General features: G+C 41.6%; 1 protein-coding gene across 1 annotated transcript in view; it reads left to right on the top strand.

Annotated features, from left to right (window-relative positions):
• Window positions 1-14,708, top strand: part of LOC128742755 (putative metabolite transport protein HI_1104) — a 44,614-nt gene extending 29,906 nt beyond the window's left edge. Inside the window, exons 2-4 of the mRNA XM_053839206.1 lie at window positions 8,444-8,712; window positions 13,022-13,923; window positions 13,991-14,708. Coding sequence (XP_053695181.1) covers window positions 8,486-8,712; window positions 13,022-13,923; window positions 13,991-14,394 — 1,533 coding nt within the window. The 5' untranslated portion in view covers window positions 8,444-8,485 and the 3' untranslated portion in view covers window positions 14,395-14,708. The remainder of the gene's footprint in view (window positions 1-8,443; window positions 8,713-13,021; window positions 13,924-13,990) is intronic.
• Window positions 14,709-15,513: the final 805 nt, after the last annotated feature.

Below are 15,513 nucleotides of genomic sequence, written 5' to 3'. Positions count from 1 at the left end.
GAATAAATTTTTCTTAAATGCTACGTTTATTAACCCTTCTACACAAATGTTTCGACGCCCTGTCAGGCAACTTTACGACAGTTTTCCAGTATCTTAGCCATAGCCCATAAAAATATGGATGTCGTCACGATCGTCAGCACTTTCGTGACCTTGGAGGAGGACAACTACTTCTCTGTTTTGGTCATGCTATTTTTAGAGTAGATCCTCAGTTTGAGGATCGCCCAACAATGTTCTATCGATCACAGCTGGAGGCCGTTAGAAGGGTTAGAGGTCTTCGGTACAACGTTTATCTTCCACCGGTTCATTTGCTCCAGTGATGTCTTCTCATAACGGGCCGAGGCCAGGTTTCGGTTAAAAGACCACATCCCCCTTCGCGTAAATCCCTCTTGATGACCTCTTGATGGTGGCAGCTTCTGACAGGCATTTCATACTGTAATTTACTGTTCACCGCACACCATGAAGGAAAAAAAGAGCGACGTGAACATTCCATTCTCGCAGATTGCCAGCCACAGAAGCAACTTCCTTGGAAACTTGGTGTGGGAGATATCTTTGATGTCATCGCTGTGATATTTTGTGGTCCGCAAACTCCGACACTTTCCCTCTGTGCCCGTTACACGCTACCGGCAACTGCCCAAATAATGTGTAAATAACACACATACACATCATAAATATTAGAATAAATAACAGGTATAAATACCAGGATGCCACATCCTCGCCATTCGTAAAATGAATAATTCAATATTGGTCATTCCACGCGAAGTGTCCGAGCCCCGTCTAATCGATATTCACGAATTTGAACCAAATTTCACCAGATTGTTCGTTTTTGGTTAGAAAGCAAAAATCGAAAATTTGGTGCCGATCGGACATTCCCTCGGCTAATGTGAGCACCTGCATTTTTAAGAAAAATACCCTTTTTTGCCAAAACCTCTTTTTTTCTTCTGCTAATATCTCCGGAAGTATTACGTTTAGAAAAACACTATTTTCACATTTTTAAAGGAAATTACCAAAGGAATTCGAAAAAATATTATTTTTAAACACCATTGCTGCCGTTACAGAGTTAATAGGGTCTTTGCACTTGCCTTGTAATTTGCCTGTACTCTAATAAGTGGCTGCGAAGTCTGTCGATAAAGAAGGGCCAAGTTCTGAAGGACGTTTATACCCATGGCTTTGCTATGCCAAATATTTTTAAACTAAATTTACATTTTTCTCTCAATGAAGACAATTTTAACTTCATCGTGTTTCGCAGATCTTTTTACATAAGAATCACTCATCGCTCCGAGGTATTCTTTGCCGATCCCAAGATACAGCGTTTCAAATCAAGCAATTCCCCATTTTTTATGTAAAACTATAAGCAAAATAACTTTTTTTAAAGCAGTGATTCTCTACGCAATGTAAAACTACATTTTCATATCGGGAAAGCATTTATACAATATAGGGGAACTGGGGGGAAAATGAACACCCTTAGCAATTTCGCCATTTTCTTCCCCAGGAACCAACCAAATGCTGATCGCACTACATAAATTGAAAGCTGGATTCATATTCCACGTAGCAATATATAAAGATGTTTAAAAAAGGGCTATTTGTCATGAAAAATTCCTTTTTTACGAAAGCGTCACATTCGAGCCTGATTTTTTTCATGTGGGTAAAATGAACACGCAGTGAGGGCAAAATGAACATGTCATAGAAAACTAAAGTATACATGCAGTTTGGATAAATTAAACATCATTTTACATTATCATTGTTCTACATAAGCCGTAGGTATTCAACAAGTCTGTTGGAATTAAAATGGGAGTCCACAAAGTTAACATAATGTATCTTCGCCACGTTCATACAATGCTAGACTTTTAGCTCGCAGGATTTTCCAGCACTCGGTCATTTTCCGTCATTTTTCGAGAGACTCGATCATTTTTCTTGAATTGCCATTATTTCGTAGCTGCTGATAAATGGAAAGTAAAACAACATGATACACACTGTTCATTTTGCCCCAATAGTGAGGTGTTCATTTTACCCCCAAAACACCAATTGTTTTCTAGTGTTTATTATAAACAAACAGTTAATAAAAATATTTGGAATTTTCGACAGATCCGTGGGATAGTGATAAGCAAACAACACTGAATGATACCAATAGTCAAAATTGAATTTGTTTCGCCAAAATAGCTTATTTACTAATAGTGGAAATTACCATCCGCGTCAGATTTCTGCAAATATTTTTTACTTTTTCCATTTTTTTCACATTAGAAAGCTTATGATCACCGCATATTGTCTCAAACAGCTTGAAATACTTCTAGGAGAAGACACCTATTGATCTGGAACAGATTTTAATTGGTTTACTGGGAATTTGGCTGCCTGTTCATTTTACCTCCCCTGTTCATTTTACCCACAGTTCCCCTATAGCAACGTTTTTCTTAACAGAATTGCCAGCTTTTCAGTTTTTCGTTTGATTTCTAGCACTAGATGAGGAAATGTTACTTCAAAAAGGCATAAAATATACGTTAGTTGTTTGATCATAGCCTTGAAAACTGTTTTTTATCTCGCTAATAGACATGAGCTCTTAGGAGACTAATATACTCTTAATTAACGCAACTAATCATGCGGGAAACTGAAAAGTTGGCAACACTGTTAAAAAGAATATTGAAAATCTATTGGAAAACCGCTGAGCTATTAGCGCTGAAAACCTTTCATTTTTCGTGACGCTCGCATTTTTCGATTTTTTGGAATGACACCCTATCTCAAAACTTGCCGTAAGACGTAGTCCTACGTCAAAAACCTGTATAAATGCTTTTCCGATATACCAAAGTATTATTACATTGCGTAGAGAATTGCTGCTACAAAAAAAGTTATTTTGCTCTTAGTTTTACATTAACAAAGGGGGAATTGCTTGCTCTAAAAGGCTGTATTTCGGGATCGGCAAAGAATACCTCGGGGCGATGAGTGATTCTTATGTAAAAAATCTGCGGAACACGATGAAGTTGAAATTTTTGAGATAAAATTGTCTTCATTGAGAGAAAAATGTAAATTTAGTTTTCAAATTGAGTTTGGCAGCACTGGTGCTCAAAAATAATATCTTTTTCGAATTTTTTGGATGATTTCCTTTGAAAATGTGAAGATAGTGTCTTTCTAAACTTAATATTTCCGGAGATATTAGCAAAACACAAAAAGAGGTTTTGACAAAATCGGGTATTTTCCTTAAAAATGGAGGCGCTCCCATTAATCGAGGGAATGTTCGATCCGTACCAAATTATGGATTTTTACTTTCTGATCGAAAGCGAACAATCTGGCAAAATTTGGTTCAAATCCGTGAAGGTCGATTACACGTTTGAACTTTTTCTCGGTCACTTGGCATGGAATGACCCATATATATTTTTTCAGATCCATTATAATATTTTACATTGCTGATGCAGTTGATAAATTACTCTTGCTTATTATGTTGACATTCGTTAACTCTCAAATATAGCCTGTAGTGAAAATCGCTCTCCGTTTTGTAAATTCCACGACCGAAAATAGAAAAGAAGAAATCTCACATAGCCTAACCGTTAGTTAGGAAGAAGTTTATTCAGGAAATGGGGATTTTCAGTTAAAAGTTATTTTGGTTGAAATAGAGTGTTCTTCATCTGACAAAAAGTTAAATTGAAATAATAAAAGACAAATGTTACAATTTTGGCCTTCCAGTTGGCATTGAGGACTGAGGTATGTTGCATGTTCGAATCTCGGCTGTTAGAGTCCAGAGTCTTTTCGAGACGCGACGAGGGTGCTACAGACAGATTATCCTGCATGATTTTTAACATCGCTCTTAAGGGGATCCGACGAACAGATATCGAAACGAGAGGCCTGATTTTCAGGAATGCTGGCAACCTCCTTGGTTACGCAGTTGTCTTAGATATTAAAGACAGAAAATTTGCCACGGTGGAGGCCAGCTGCGCTAGATTGATAGCGGAGGCTTGAAGGTTGGGATTGAAATAAACGTGTTGAAGACCAAATACATAAATGATAGAGGTTCTAATGAGACGAACGTGCCTTTTTCGCGGACGGTAATCTTTGACGGCGACAAACAAGAAGTAGTAGTTGAGTTCGTGCATATGGGATCGCTGGCAGCCGCGGACAATAACACAAATCAGGAGATCCTGCGGCATATTCAAGCAGAGCATCGATATCCTTGCTAACACTCCAGGAATCCTGCTTTTAGAATACAGAAGATTCTTATTTCATAGTGCAGGCGATTCCTTTACCGAGTTATAGGTATCCCGTGGATTCAACTCTTGGATTCTCATATAAGAATCCTGGTTCTATAAGCGAGGCATTCAGTGCGAATCCTCTACACAGTTCCTTCACACAATTCCAGCGCTAGAAGTCCTAGAGAATCTGTGCGAATATTTTTGGTTCGTCCAAGTTCTTTACCCTTCGCAAAACGCTGCGATTAACATGCGAACCTGACAATGTACAATCGACACACCGTGCTCACGGAGGACTTACGCGCCTTTGCGGACGACATTTAGCGGAGTACAAGCTGAAAGCGAAGAGTAACGGAACTGCATGAATCAATCGTACAGGCGCTGCTAGGGGAGATTACCTACGTACATTTGTCGAAAGTCGGTAAACTACAGTGAACCGGACACCGGGGGTTGAACCCCCCCCCCCCCTCCGCCCCCCTCGCTACGCCCGTCGCTGTTGGTCTGGCGCGCAATCGAAAATCTGGCTAAATCCAAATTGATCTAGCATACTGGCAACCGTGCTCAGAGGTAATATGGCCGATTTCATATCCTGCACAAGTTCGTTCGAAACCCGTACAGGGCTCGAATCTAAGAAGAAAATCTCCCTGGGGCCCGAAAGCGGTCATATGGCCTCTGAGAAACATGAGTTGGTTGCTAGTTCGCTAGTTTATCGAATGCTGATGATTTCTGATATGCGACACAGTCGATGGTTTGTTAAAGAAAATCAACTTATTTCAAACAAGTTCCAAATGTTTAGCAACATTATCTAGAAAAAACCATGTCGCGGTCCCCTAAGGAAAGGCACCGCTAGCCTTCCTGATCCGTGTGGTTATAGCAGTGTTGGTACCACCATCGGGCGTTGTCTGGTTACCAAGATATTAAAAGGCGTCTACTTGCTCAACTTGGTGTCCCGCTACTGTGACGTTAGTGGGATTGTCAGTGTTCACTGCCATAGATTTAGTTTTTGCTACATTGACTGTGCGACCTGCTGCCTGAGAGCTCTCGGAGAGGTTATATAACTTGCTCTGCATATCGTTTCGGTGTTGTGCGAGCAAGACAACGTCTTCGGCTAGGTCAAAGTCGTTTAGCTGCTCCATCGTTAGAGGATTCCAAGGCAATCGTCGATTTGGTCTACTGTCAATTGCTGCAACTAATATCTCATCGATCCGCTTCTTTCGAAGTCAACGAACACCAGCAGAAGAGAATCCTGGAATTCGCTGATCTGATCCAATATAATGCGGAGCGATGTGATATAGTCTACACATGATCTGCCAGCACGGAATCCAGCTTGCTGCCGCCGAAGAATAGCGTCGATCTTCTTCTGAATCCGATTGAGGATTACCTTACAGAGTACTTTGAGAGTACTACAGAACAACGTGATACCACGCCTGTTACCGCATTCAGTTAGGTCTCCTTTTTTGGAGAAATCGACCAATATGCCCTGCATCCAGTTCACCGGAAAAGTTGTGGTTTTCCATATGTTGCTGAAAAGGTGATGCATAATCTGGGCTGACAAAGATGGGTCAGCTTTGAGCATCTCGGCTGAAATACAGTCTATCCCTGGCGCTCTTTTGGATTTCATACTCTTGATGGCTGCTACAATTTCATCCAGCGATGGCGCCTCCGAGTTGACGCGATTAATTCGACGAACTGTAGGCGTCATACGCTGCTGGTTTTGTTGGTCTCTGACATTTGAAACCCGGAAGAGTTATTCAAAATGTTCAGTCCATCGCTCAAGCTGTTCTGTACGGTCAGTCAGCAGCTGACCAGCTCTGTCCTTTAACGGCATCTTTGTATTCATCCTGGCACCACTAAGGCGGCGAGAAATATCGTACAACAAACGGATATCACCATTGGCGGCGGCGGCTTCTCCTTGTTCGGCTAGGAAGATAATCCAGGCTCTCTTGTCCCGCCTACAAGCACGTTTAACAGCCCTCTCCAGTTCGACGGATCGTTGACGGGCAGCTGTCTTAGCCGATCTGGTCCGCGCTCGCTCAATGCCGGCTTTCGCCTCTCTCCGCTCGTCGATCTTCCTCCAAGTTTCATCCGAAATCCACTCCCTCCGCCCGCTGCGCGCTTTGCCGACGGTTTCATCTCTGGTCGTGATGAAGGCGTTCTTGATGCCGGTCCATTGCTCTTCGACGGTTCCACCAGATGGCAACTCCGAGGCTCGAGATTCAAGTTGTTCAACAAAAGCCCTTTTCACCTCAGGATTCTCCAATCGGCGGACGTCGTAGCGGCACCCAACTTTCTCCTCCCGTCGTTGGACACGTCCGACGCGCAGACGTATCTCAGCGATAACAAGATGATGGTCGGATGCAATGTCAGCGCTGCGTTTGTTGCGTACATCAAGAAGGCTCCTTCTCCATTTCCGGCTGATGCAGATGTGGTCGATTTGGTTTTCTGTTCGGCCGTCGCGGGAAACGTGACTTTATGTACTGGTCTATGGGAGAAGAGCGATCCACCAATGACCATGTCGTTATTACCACAGAATTCTGTAAACAGCTCCCCGTTTTCGCTCATCTCTCCTAGGCCATGGCGTCCCATGACGCGTTCAAGGTCCGCGTTGTTTGAGCCAATCTTCGCGTTGAAGTCGCCCATGTGAATTTGGATGTCCCCCTTCGGGATTTTCTCAACCACGCTGTTCAGCTGGCTGTAAAAGCTCTCTTTCTCCTGCAGGTCGGCAGCATCTGTTGGCGCATAGCACTGGATTGCCGTTAGGTTCCTAACCCGTGTTCTAAATCTGGCAACGATTATTCGCTCATTTATTGGTTCCCACTTCATCAGGGCCGCACGTGCCCCTTGGCTCAGTAGGAATCCAACTCCTCTTTCTCGAGTAGCATTTTCACCTCGTATGCCAGAGTAGAGCAAGACTTGCCCGGATGATGTCCTGTGTTCGCCAGTACCCGGCCAGCGGACCTCGCTCAGCCCCAGGATTTCAAGCTTTAGGCGGCTACCTTCCCTTGCAAGTTGAGCCAGCTTGCCCTGCATGGGCAAGGGTCAGTATATTCCATGTTCCAATTCGTGTCCGTGTTTTTATGTTAAAGCTCGTTGCCAACAATCCAGAGAGATTGTTCTTTCATTTTCGGTAAATTTTTTGTGTTCCGGTACAGTAGGCTGTTAACTTAAGGTCCTTATCCCGCTGATGGGGCTGGCACCATAATGTGGGCGGAAGCCACACTAATATAATGTATGTCCCAGGAATAATTTCAAGCTTCAGGTGGTCAGCTTTCCTTGCAGGTTCAGCCAGCTTGGCATGCTGGACAAGGGTCAGTATATTTCATTTTCCACCACAGCCGGCACCTCGTGGAGATAGGGAAGGGATAGGAGTTAGTGAACAGAGGTTATGGAATGCACATGTTCATCCTTTGCTAGGCCGAAAATAAATTTATGATTCGAGTTAAATCACCATAAATGAAACTACAATGGAGACGACTACAACTCGTTATTCTACGCTCTCATTCAGCTATCTTTACCCAGAAAGCAATTCCCTCATATACAGTAATGCAATCATTTCTGACGACTGCATTTAAGTGCAATTCACGCATTATAAAACAATCCAATAAATCCAGCTCAGATGGGACAATAAGCAATAAGGTGTCGCCCGTGTCGACACAATTCAATAAACGGCGTGTGAACTGGCAATGTTAAATTCTGTTTGCTCCACCCTGCCCAGGTGAGTAATATCGAAGTAATATGGCATCGATTAGTTCAACCGCGCCAGATGGAGTCGGCAGATGCATCTGCCTGTAGCAACAAAGCTGCATTCCGCCGCCCCGTATGCAAATGAGTGATCAGGTGGATGGTTTGGGAGGATTGACTATCTTTATACACCGGGGTGTACATACAAGTTCGATTGAAATACCAAATCATTAATAATTTATCGGTCACGATTTCATTAATGTAATTCGATTTGGTGATGTTGTTTAGTACACAATTCACTGCTTGCTTAGTGTTTAGCTGTTGACTCGATTCTTGTAATCCCCAAGGGTTCCTCCCCGAGTGTAATGATGATCTGTTTTGTTATTTAAGCTGACGTGCAAACTTGCTGGTTGGAAATTTGGTAATCATTGTTGTATTGGAAATAGTGTTCAGATGCTTATTACCAATTGAAATAATTCTATCATCAAAAATCTATAGAACTAGTTGACAAAACTTAACATTTTTCTCCAAATTGCATTATATCTGAGAACATGAAATATTAATATGACTTCTCCACTTTCTTTTTATTCTAGTGACAAAAGCACAGACAGCTACGAACAGCGAACGTAACCAAAATGCAGCCCATGGTGGATAAGCTGAAATTTCTCTACAAACCGTATGTCCTGGCGGTGTTGACTATCGGATACATTGCAGGAGAACTCGGTCACTATCTGATTGGAGTTACCTCGAAGGCGACCGCCATCGAGCTGGACTATGGTGACCATGCCTGCCAGCAGAACCACACCGAGGTCCATCGTCATACGCTGCCGCAGCAGTGCGCGGACATCGATTTAGAGCATGAGTAAGTGCATAAGTACCGTAAAGTACCTTATAAATATATTATGCACCTAATTTTTTTTTTGCTAATTCCGTCGAAAAAAATTTGCAAGAACTTATCAGCTGAGTCCTCAGTAATTCTCTTAGCAAAATTAAATTTATTGATTAAAAACTCAGTTGCTTGTTTGTTTGCTTATTAGAGACAATTTACACCTTTCGATGCATTCGTGTCTATTGATTACTCAGTACACGGAAATAAAATTTTTGAAACATTTTTAGTTTTCCAACTTTTCTTTGTAGTTTTTCAGCACTTAGAAATAGAGTGACAAAATTTTTTCTCGATGGATTTTTGTTTGGAAAATTTGCTTTCATTTTCATAAACAAAACAAGTATTCAACGGAGTAATTTTTCTGAGATTTGCAGTTACCAGAGGATTCATACACGTTTATATTTTTGGTGAAAACCGAATGAAAATATGTTGAGAAACAACCGGGATATGGTTATTTCCAGAAAATCATTTCTGGAAATGTAGAGAGGGGAACCAGCAACAGGTTGAAAGCCCGAGGTGGTGGATTTCTTCTACGTAAAACGAGGACGCAATCGAGACATCTGGGGGTAAGCGATTAAATTCAAAAAACCCCGCAGTGATTGTTCATCGTGAATTACTGTCTGACATCGGTTCATAAGTTCGACCCGGTCAATCAATTCGGCCGGCGAAATGATTTCCAACTCTTTCAATCGTTTTAACTTTGTCTGGGTCGGGTCAAGTGCGGCAAACGGGACAGGTTTTTTGCCGCGAAAAACAGGCTGGACATCCGGCTTAAGTTAATACTTAGTAATGAGCGGGCAGCGAATGGCCTAGGGCAATGCAGAGTGCAGGCTTGTTGTAACAGTGCTGGATTGTTTGGTGCACGGTCGATTACATTCCAGTTGTCTTCGGAGATGATACGCAGTCCAACCGGAGCTCAATTCCGACGTTACTTGCTGGTCAACAACGTACTGTGTACAACGGTAACATATACTTTCTCCTATCACCAGCACTGGACTCCAGCAGTAAGTAACCCGTCGACTGGATTAAAGGGTTTTAAGATAAATAAAACCGCTACAATTCTGTTCACGTCAACTCATCAATCACGTAATTAGACTATTTAGACGTAATTACTATGGAATCTTTCGAATCTCCTCACCGATGATTACCTTGAAGCTTCCGAATCGTCGTCTACTAATTCAAACCCCAACACGATACGTTTAAAATTAAACTGCAACGAAACTAAAGGAGATAGACGTTTCACGTCAAAGACTAAATTATGGGACGGTACCAGTGCTTCAAATTGGTAAATAAGGCTTGTTCGCGACAAAATTTAGACACCCTTAAACACACACTGCTTCGGAAATACATTAACAATGAGTGAAATATTTTGCAGAGAGGTAGACGTATGTTTGTTCTTTCTGAAAATATAACACTTGTTTATATTACAAGCGCTCAGCGTAAAATGGCGTCGAAAGAAGAGCAGGTGCGAAAAGCAATTGTGTGCGGTCGCAATGAAAATCCGGATCTCTCGTTAAGAAAACTTGCCAAAAAGCTTGGATTTCCTCCAAGCACTGTTCACAGTGTTTTAAAATCGTTCGATACTCGCTTGACAACAGCTGAGAAGAAGAGAAGTGGAACAAAAACGAATCTGAGGAACCACCACAAGGATGCGAAGGTAAAATAAATATTCCGGAGGAGACCAGATCTTTCTGTACGTATCATTGCACGTAAAATAAAAATGTCGCAAACATTCGTGTACACTTCTAAGCAACGACAAGGCATGAAGTCTTTCACGGTGAGAACTGTGCCAAACCGTAATGGTAAGCAGAATACGACGGCCAAAACACGCGCTGTTAAGCTTTATCACGAATATTTAACGATGTTTCTATGCGTTATAATGGACGATGAAACGTATGTCCTAGAAAACTTTAAACTGCTTCCTGGTAGGGTATGTTGCTACTTCGTCGTAATTGCCTATTCCCGTCCTATCTAACATAAATTATTAAAAATATCAGTGATTTTTATGGCACATAATGCAAAATTAGTTATTCCCTAATATTTTAGTTTGTTGACTATCATACGGGATCAATCAAAGTGAGCTGAGATCTATTTGAATGCTTTTTTTTATCAAAGAATTCCTAGTAGCCAAATTTCCTACGTTTTTGCGTGCGACGAAGAAGAATATGTCGACTAATCGTTTCAATTTCCGTCATACATAAAATGAAAATAACCCACGCAACGCATTGTCGTTATTCAGCAGCCGGGAAAACTTGCATGACCTGCAGAAATTTTGCAGAATAACATTTGTCATGCCGTCCCACACAAATACATGCACGCTAGCTTCGCAAACATTATTGTGATTTTTAGTTCGGATGATGAAAAATTTTGATGGACGGATTTCAAAACGGTACGACGAATTTAAGATATAAAGTCAGTTGCGTAAGCTGTCCTAGCACAAACAACAAGCAACAACTATAGATAAATTTCGAAAATCTTGAACAAACGCAGCTAAATTGGTTACCAACAAGTCTGCACTGACCCTCATGGCAAGGGTAAACTCCAAAGTTCGCATATTTTTCTTGCAGACGAAATAAGTAATGTTAATTTGTTTGACAATTATTAACGATACACACATAACTGATATAAAATTGTTTCATGGATTAAACTTCTAGTAAATTTGTTTTATTGCAAAATTGAGGTGTCCAGATTTTGTCGCAAACAAGCCTTAAAAGCAATCAGCTTATCACGCTTTTTGAAAAAATCTGATGATGAAATGAAATTTTTTTCTCAACTTACAAATGAAAGCAACAGGTCTGAGCTAGCTAGCATACTTTTCCAACTTCCGGCTACCTAGCATACAGCTTCCACGGGAGCACTCGAGTGCTCTCCAACGTATTGAAGAGCCGCAAGCCCGACGTCGTAGCACTGCATGAGATGTGCTGATAGAACTCAACGGTACGTACGTTCAGAAGTGGACATACCATCTACCAGAGCTGCGGCACCACACACGAACTGGGTACAACTTTCATAGTGATGGGCAAGATGCGGAAACGGGTGTTTGGGTGGGGCTCAATCAATCCTCGAATGTGCCACCTAGCGGTCAAATTCTAAACCACATTATAGGTTTTATTTGTCACAAGATCATGTTTACTGCAAATCTTGTCTATCTGTTCAAATTTTCCGAAAGCAAGAACGACTTACACGAGTAGAATTTCATAAATTTAACAGAAAAAAAGTTTATTATTCTCGCATTAACACCACCTAGCGAGCGAATCCTGTAAAATGACACATGTAACTTTGAACATCTCGTGTTCTCGCATATTTTTGTAGAAGAAAGCATCGTTCTAGATGGTAAGGATTTGGTGATATAAACATCACACATCTGAAAAAATCCGATTTTTCCGACTTTTCTTTACTAAAACCCCTCCTTGTAAAAGGTACCCCCTGCCAAGTCGACATTCATAATTTCATCATTTAGTCCATTGAATTACCTTTCTAAAACATCTGAAAATTCGGAAATCCGTCTATTTTTCCCTGAGATATAGCAGTTTGAATTTTGGGGTCAAATTGACCCCAATGAACAGATAACGTAAGTATTTTTTTGTACAGACAGAAGATTAAGTATATACAAATAGTTTATAAATATAGTTACCTAATAGGTGTGTTTCAAACCATGAAATTAAACTTCTTAAAAATATTTTTTTTTTATTAATTAACCCTCTGCTCACCCCCGTTACCAAAAAGCTCACACAGAGAGCCCCCTGGTATCGGACACTTACAGAAACCTCAGCTTAGAAGAGAACTGGACAACACACTAAACAAAGAAATTAATTTAAGCTGAGGAAAACATAAAGAGGATACATAAAATTATTTAAAAACTATTTAATGGGCGCCCAGTGGAATTTAATATTCCTTTTTAAGGGGCCCAGTATAACTATAACTAAAAATAATTTTGATTAAGCTACTGGTAGAGAGAAATTTAATTTAATTTACGATTTACTTTACATAGGCATGGTTGATACGCTCAAATCATATAATTGATTATGTTTGTCTTAAAATATTGTTTAATTTTGTTGCACAAGTTTTGATTGTAACAACGATTCAGTGTCAGGTGGATCAAAACTTAATATTATGTTATTCTAGTACTACACTAGGGACAGAAAAGTCAAAGCTTTCAATACAACATGCTGGCCGAAAGCTTTGCTCCCAGATGCTATAAAAGCTTTTCTTATACCTACATCTCCTCGCATACTGCTGTTCGCACCGTACTGATCGGAAACTATGCAATTTTTTCCTATTGCAGATGCCACCGGCAGCACCTTAATGGAACGGTCTACTGCGAATGGAACTACAACGGATTGGGTCTGGAGTATCAGCTGCTAGCCGGGCCCAGCTTTATTGCCGTATTCACCGTGATGGGTGTCGTGCTAGGATTCGCCGCCGACCGATTCAACCGCGTTCGGCTGCTAACCGTTTGTACTGCGGTGTTTGCAGTGGCCATCATCTTTCAGGGCACGGTCAAAGGCTACTGGCAGTTGATTTTGCTGCGTATGGTTATGGCTGCTGGTGAAGCCGGTTGCAATCCGTTGGCAACGGGAATCATGTCGGATATTTTCCCCGAGAGTAAACGAGCGCTGGTGATGGCTATTTTTAACTGGGGCATCTACGGTGGGTACGGTATCGCTTTTCCGGTGGGACGTTATATCACGAAATTGAATCTGTGGGACCTGGGATGGCGTGTATGTTACTACGGAACAGGAGCACTAGCGGTTCTAATGGCTATCCTGACTGGAACAACGTTGAAGGAACCAGAACGAAAAAGTATTGGCGAGGAATCTAAGAGCAATGCGAAGGTCCCGCTTGCCAAAGTATTACTGCAGCCGCGCGTTGTTCTGTTGATGATTGCGGCCTCCATTCGACACTGCGGTGGCATGACATTTGCCTACAATGCCGACTTGTACTATAACATCTACTTCCCGGATGTCGATCTCGGCTGGTGGCTGTTTGCCGTTACTATCGGAATCGGCAGTGTGGGAGTGGTGATTGGTGGCATTGTTTCCGATAAGTTCGTTGCCAAGATGGGCATCCGTTCTCGAGTGGCTTGCCTTGCTGTCAGCCAGCTGATTGCCACGCCGTTCGCTTTCGGTTCCGTGTACTACGAACCGTTGTGGGCGATGATTACTCTGGGAATCAGCTATTTCTTCGGTAAGCTCAGTAAAGTTTGATTAATTATCCAGTTATTTAACCCAAAAATTTTTATTTTCTATTTCAGCCGAGATGTGGTTCGGCATCGTGTTTGCCGTTCTGGTGGAGATTGTTCCACTGCAGGTCCGTTCCACAACCATCGGAGTGTTTCTGTTCGTAATGAACAACATCGGTGGTAATCTGCCCATCCTGGTGGATCCGTTGGCGAAGGCAATCGGCTATCGAGGCTCGGTTATGTTCTTCTATGCCGGATTCTATGGAATCAGCAGCTTGTTGTTCATCTTGACAATGTTCTTCATGGATGGCCCGAAACCGGAAGCGGTCGTGGGCGACGAAGGACGCAGTCAAGTTGAGATGGGACACGAAAACAACACTTTCCAGCCGGACGATTTCATCAACGGCGTTGGTGGACCAAAGCTAAGCGTACATGGTATGGCCGGCAAGCGACCTGATGAGAGCAGTAGACTGTAAAACTGGATTTTGAATGTGGAGTTAGGTTAGGCTAGATTTTATCCTAAATAACAGATCATAGGCTATATTAACAGTATGTAAAGTGAAACTCATCAACAATTGAATCTATTGAGCTGGAATCTGAATTGTTAGATATGTTTTAAAAATATGGGAGCTTTTTCTTCGTTTAAAAAGAATCTCATATAGCAATAATAGTTTCGAATCAATAGCTGTTTGATTTGTAATTGTATATGTATTGGAATCGTACAACATCTAATTGCCAGACGTGACCGTTCACGTAGTCGCTTGTATTTATGTATGTAAGCCATAAATTATACGTGTTTTTAAACTAAAATACATTTTAAATAAACTGAGATAAAATTACATACTCATTCAATTGATCTGATGTCCAAGACAAGGCTTGTATAATCTAATTCTTCATCTAACTCGGTTAATGGTTGCTAGTCTCCAATTTCGTGGATAACCTGTAAGCTCGCCAAATCTTTTTTTTTTTGCTCTTCCACGTGACTTTTAAAATTTAGCTATCAATCTACAAACCCAGAGGTTTCAGCTCTCGCTTCAAGGTTATCGTGTGCTTTCTAACGCTGATTTTCGCCTTCTGAATCGAGAACCGACTTGTAATTACTAACGATCAATACTTCCGTCTTATTGCGGACTATTGGTAGCTTCATCCCTTGTATCCAGCTTCTGATTAAATCTATCGACTCAGTCGCCAATATTTCCACTTGTTTTACCGACTCTTCTACCACCATGTCGCCCGTAGAGCTCTACGCCAAAACAATGGAAACTCCATAGAAAATGGGACTTTTATGCGAATAGAGGCAGTGTACTTTCCACCTATCCGGGACGTTCCTCCTGATCTCGCAGTTGAAGAAGACGTAATTAGAAAATGTAAACTCCTTGGGATTGATCAATATGCACTTGTTGATAGTCTCACTCGGATGCCACAAACTTTGTGCTTCTAGATCCGCTTCTCGTTCAAAGTTCTCAACTTCCAGCGCAGTCCTTCTAGATGGACTGTCTATAATGAATTTCAAGCAACTGAAGCTGCTATCAGCCATCATACCTGATGGAATCCTTACGCTTGTTTTGAGGAGATGTGCTCTATGCGAACCATTT

This window comes from Sabethes cyaneus, chromosome 3 (assembly GCF_943734655.1).
Source record: "Sabethes cyaneus chromosome 3, idSabCyanKW18_F2, whole genome shotgun sequence".
NCBI lineage: Eukaryota > Metazoa > Arthropoda > Insecta > Diptera > Culicidae > Sabethes > Sabethes cyaneus.
Note: the sequence above shows the minus strand (reverse complement) of the source record. Positions and strands in the feature narration are given on the sequence as shown.